The sequence below is a fragment of the Silurus aristotelis genome, assembly GCF_946808225.1.
Source record: "Silurus aristotelis genome assembly, chromosome: 24".
Classification (NCBI taxonomy): Eukaryota; Metazoa; Chordata; class Actinopteri; order Siluriformes; family Siluridae; genus Silurus; species Silurus aristotelis.
This window is the reverse complement of record NC_139597.1, coordinates 4,630,016-4,635,367: the sequence shown is the minus strand read 5'-3', so window position 1 is coordinate 4,635,367 and position 5,352 is coordinate 4,630,016. Positions and strand designations below refer to the sequence as shown.

The 5,352-nt window shown below is 42.9% G+C and overlaps 1 protein-coding gene across 1 annotated transcript in view; it reads right to left on the bottom strand.

The window, feature by feature from the left end:
- Positions 1-281: 281 nt before the first annotated feature.
- Positions 282-5,352, bottom strand: part of bcat1 (branched chain amino-acid transaminase 1, cytosolic) — a 21,724-nt gene continuing 16,653 nt past the window's right edge. The window contains exon 11 of the mRNA XM_083528017.1: positions 282-795. Within this exon, the coding sequence (XP_083384143.1) occupies positions 757-795 (39 nt within the window). The 3' untranslated portion in view covers positions 282-756. The remainder of the gene's footprint in view (positions 796-5,352) is intronic.

The window sequence follows — 5,352 nt, the reverse complement described above, 5'->3', positions numbered from 1 at the left end:
CCTTCGACTGCTGCCCAATCCTCTCAGCACCGGTCCCTTACGGTCCCTCCTGCAGGTGGTGAGCCCACGGGAAGGCGGCCCCACGTCGCTCCGACGTCACGGTCCTTGATTTATTTTTCTCGTAAGGGTCCCCTGGAGCAGAGAGGGTTAAGGGCCTTGCTCAAGGGCCCAAGAGTGGCAGCTTGGCGATACCAGGGCTTGAACCCCTGACCTTCCGATCGGTAACCCAGCGCCTTAACCGCTGGAGCCACCACTCCCCCTCTGAATTAAAACGTGTATTTACCAAATTAAATGTAATTATTATGTGTTTTTAACAGTTTTATATATATATATACGGAATAATTCAAGATTTTATTTCAGATGTTTTTTTTTTTCTTTAGATTGTTATATTTTTTCAAAAATGACCTTGAACGTGGCCTTGAGCTGATGCCTCTGGAATTTCTTTACAGGGTTTTTTTAACTTGCATTAAACGTGAGAAGTACGGCACCTCAAACGCCCCTCAAACGTACCTCAAACGTGGCCGGTGTGAACTGAAACCGCTTTTGTGACACATCCTTTTGTGACGCTTCACGTGACACATCCGGTGTGAATTTGCCTTTAAAACCTAAATCTGTTTCTCTCTACTGTATTACCATATCCAATTAAAGAAGCTAAAAATAATCACTGACAAGCTGGTGTGTGTGTGTGTGTGTGTGTGTGTGTGTGTGTGTGTGTGTGTGTGTGTGTACAATTTGCTTTCTTGAGTCACTGCTTGTCTACACGAAGAAGGTCCAGTCACTCTCAGTCCACCCATACTGCAAAAAAGAAAAGAAAAAGAAATACGATGTCAGTCTCACATGCCACATGTTCCACTCGCTTCCATTCTGTTTTGGGATGTTCCACTCTATAAGTTCCACAATGTTATGCTACTACTTAGGGTAATCCACCCTGTACTGTTCCTTCCTGTACTGTTCCCCCCTGTATTTTTCCTCCCTGTACTGTTCCTCCATGTTGTTCCATTCTGTTATGGTCCAACTCATGACACCTTGTAATGTTCTACACTGTAGTTTCTGTAATATTCTGTTCTGTTTTGTTTAAAATTGTGATGTTCCACTCTGTCATGTTCCACCCTGTCATGTTCCACCCTGTCATGTTCTACTCTGTCATGTTCTACTCTGTCATGTTCTACTCTGTCATGTTCTACTCTTTCATGTTCTACTCTGTCATGTTCTACTGTCATGTTCCACCCTGTCATGTTCTACTCTGTCATGTTCTACTCTTTCATGTTCTACTCGGTCATATTCCATTCTGTCATGTTCTACCCTGTTCTACTCGGTCATGTTCTACCCTGTTCTACTCGGTCATGTTCTACTCGGTCATGTTCTACCCTGTTCTACTCGGTCATGTTCTAACTCCTGATGTTACATTTTGCTATTAGGTACCAACTTCAAAATGTTTCAATTCATGATGGTCCACCCTGTTATTCTCCACAATTTACTGTTTCATACTTGGATGGTCAAATTCATTTTGTTCCACAATGTCATTTTCCAACTCGTGATGTTCAAACTTAGGATGTCCCACTCGGTCATCTTTGTTCATATTCCACCATTTTATGTTCCAACTCATGATGTTCTACTCTGTCATATTACATCTTCTTATGTTCCACTCTGCCATGTTCAATATTCTTATGTTCTACTCTGTAATGTTCCACCTTCTTATGATTCACTTTTTACTGTTCCACACTGTGATAGTTGAATTCATGATGTTGCACCCTGTTATGTTCTACCATATTATGTTCCACACTGTTATGTTTCAAATCATGATTTTCCAATCTTTTATGTTCCACCTTCTTATGTTCCACTCTTTCATGTTCCACTCTTTCATGTTCCACTCTTTCATGTTCCACTCTTTCATGTTCCACTCTTTCATGTTCCACCTTCTTATGTTTTCACTCTGAAATGCTTATGTTCCACTTTTTACTGTTCCACACTGTGATGGTCAACCCTGTTATGTTCCACCGTGCGATTTTCTCTTCTGTCACATTCTAAGGGTTGTGACAGGAGTCATGTTCCGTGCTTTTGTGATGTTCCACCCTGGTATGTTCCAAAGCTGCCTGAACATCCCAAACACCTCTGAGAAAATCATCAAACTCAACTCGGAGACATTTCAACTCGAATGCTTCCCGCGTCCACAAGAGACAAATCCAATTATTTGCGTCTCATGTTGCAAATTTGTTCTAATGGCCGGAATGGAAATAATAAATAAGCGTCAGCGTGAGGAAAACAAAAAAGACAGGATTTTTAATTACATCGAGAGAGAAACGGAGGGACGTGTCAGTAAACCCATCTTTCATCCCGGGTGTTTGTTTGCCTTTGTTTTTGTGTGTTGCGGCGAGGGAAAGACACGCGTCTGCGCCGCAGCCGCAAATTAAATGTCAACAGATTTAACATCAGGATATTTTTTTTTCATTCCTCGACTTGATTGTTCGGCGAGGGTTCGTTCCTGCGTCACGCGACACTTAAGCAACTTTATTTGTTTCTTTTCAGCGCTGAAGATCACAAAAGGCTGAAACGATAATTAGGTTTGGTGTAATTACAGCCAGAGTGTAATGAGTGCTTTCAGGAGACGTGTCTGTCTCTATCTGCTCACTGCCTCGCCGTCTGTAACTATTAATCCCACATTAGCCAAATGTGTGGCCAGAGAGAGAGAGAGAGAGAGAGAGAGAGAGAGAGAGAGAGAGAGAGAGAGAGAGAGAGAGAGAGAGAGAGAGAGAGAGAAAGAAAGAAAGAAAGAGCAAGAGAGAGAGAGATGTGCAGAGAGAGAGAGACAGGGAGAGAGATATGAAGAAAAACAGAGGGACATGGAGAGGGGAAAATAAGCATTGAGAGAAAGTTGGAGAGAGAGAAGAAGACAAGCGATGAAAAGAGACAAAAAGAATGAGATAAAGAGTTAGAAAAGAGTTAAAGAATGAAAGAAAGAAAGAAAGAAAGAAAGAAAGAAAGAAAGAAAGAAAGAAAGAAAGAAAGAAAGAAAGAAAAAGGGTTAAAGAGAGGGAGATGGAGAGAGCGAGAGAGCGAGAGAGAGAGAGAGAGAGAGAGAGAGAGAGAGAGGGAGAGAGGGAGGAAGAAAGTGGTATGGTAAAACATTAGAAAAGTCTAAATTAAAAAAAGAAACAAGAACCGAGAAAGGAAAAGAAGGACAACAGAAAGAAATAAGAAAACAAGGAAGTATGAAAGGAAAGAATGAGAAACGAAGGAAAAGAGGTAAAGAAAGAGAAATGACAGCAGTGAGGGAGGCGAGTAGAAACTGCTTTGTGGAGATCGTCCACACTCAGTCAGCCTGCTCCCCATCGCAGTGCTCTTCTTCTTCTTCTTTTTCTTCCTCCTCCTTTTCTTCTCCTCCTTTTTTCACAGATGGAGTGATAAAATGTGTTGCTATGTGATGGCAGCGTGCCTCCGCGAAATAAAACGCGCTTCGTAGCTACAAAAGTCTCTGAACAACACTTTTCTACAGAGATGCGCACGCTCACACACACACACACACGCGCACACACACACACACGCACGCACGCACAAAAACACAAACACACGCACGCACACACACACGCACACACAAACACACAAACACACACACACACGAACACACGCACGCACACACACACACGCACACACACGAACACACGCACGCACACACACGCACACACACGAACACACGCACGCACACACACGAACACACGCACGCACACGCACACACACGAACACACGCACGCACACACACACACGAACACACGCACGCACACGCACACACACGAACACACGCACGCACACACACACACACAAACACACACACAAACACACACACACACACACGAACACACGCACGCATACACGCACACGAACACAAGCACACTGCACTTTTATGTTTTTTAAATCCTTGAAAAAGTTTGTGCACGAGTCACTTGCACACACGCGCGCACACACACACACACACACACACACACACGTGCGACAGCATTAAGGGCAGCGACGTCGGTAGTAAAATCCCTGACAAACTTCTTTGGCAGCTCGTTGTGTGGAAATGAGCCCAATTACTCCAACTCGGAGTTTTGTCAAATTAATGAAAGCGAGATGTGTGTAAAAAAATCAAATAAAAACCTGGCCTTAAACCCTCCACCTGTTCCCTGGATCGCATTCCAACAGCTTTCTACAAATCTGCTGCTGACAGGAAGATGTGTGTGTGTGTATACATGTGTGTGTGTGTGTGTATGTGTGTGTGTGTGTGTGTGTGTGTGTGTGTGTGTGACAGCATGTTTCCTGAGTAACAGGTGCCTTAAACACACGCTTATCAAAACCTCTTCCCAAACATTCGCAAAGATCTATATATATATTCTTTGAGACTTCTGGTGGGTGTGTGTGTGTGTGTGTGTGTGTGTGTGTGTGTGCTATTAAATTTTTTTGAACTTAATTTTGGGAAGAAGATTTAGGAGAAAGCGAAGTTCGGGTGCTTTCGTGAAAGAAAAAAACGAAAGTATAGCATGATGAAGTGCAAACAGAAACAACACAGAGTCTAAAATCTACTGACAGGAAACTCACACGCTTTCACACACACACGCGCACGCGCACACGCGCACACGCACACACACACGCGCACACACGCGCACACGCACACACACACGCGCACACGCGCACACGCGCACACGCACACACACACGCGCACACACGCGCGCACACACGCGCACACACGCGCACACGCACACACACACGCGCACGCGCACACTTATAATAGCTGTTTCAAGAGATAACAGTGGCAGAGAAAACAATCTATCAGACTCAGTCAATTACTATAAGTAAATCAGGAAGGAAGGAAGGATTAATGAAAAGAGGAAGGAAGGATGGAAGATGGACAGAAAGATTAAATGGAAAGAGGGAGGAACAAAGATGGAGACAGATGGAGATGGAGAAAAAAGAAAGCAAGAACCCAGTTAATACGGAAAAGGACAACGTTTAAAAAAAAAAAAAACAATCAACAGAAAGGAGCGAGCTAAAAAGAGAGAGGAACAAAGGATGGATAGAAAAAGAAAACAAAAAATGTAATCAAAAAAGAAAAATTAAGAAGGAAGGAAGGAATAACAAAAAGAGGAAGGAAGGTAGGAAGATGGACAGAACGTGTAAACAGAAAGAAGGTGAAAGAAAGATGGAGAGTGAAAGAAAAATTGGAAAAGTGAGAAATAAACGAAGGAAGAAAGGAAGGAATGAAATAAAGCAAATAAGAGGAAATGATGAAAGATGGACAATTAATGGGAGGAAGAGAAAAAGATAAAGGGAAAAAAGTGAGAAAGAAAGAAAGAAAGAAAGAAAGAAAGAAAGAAAGAA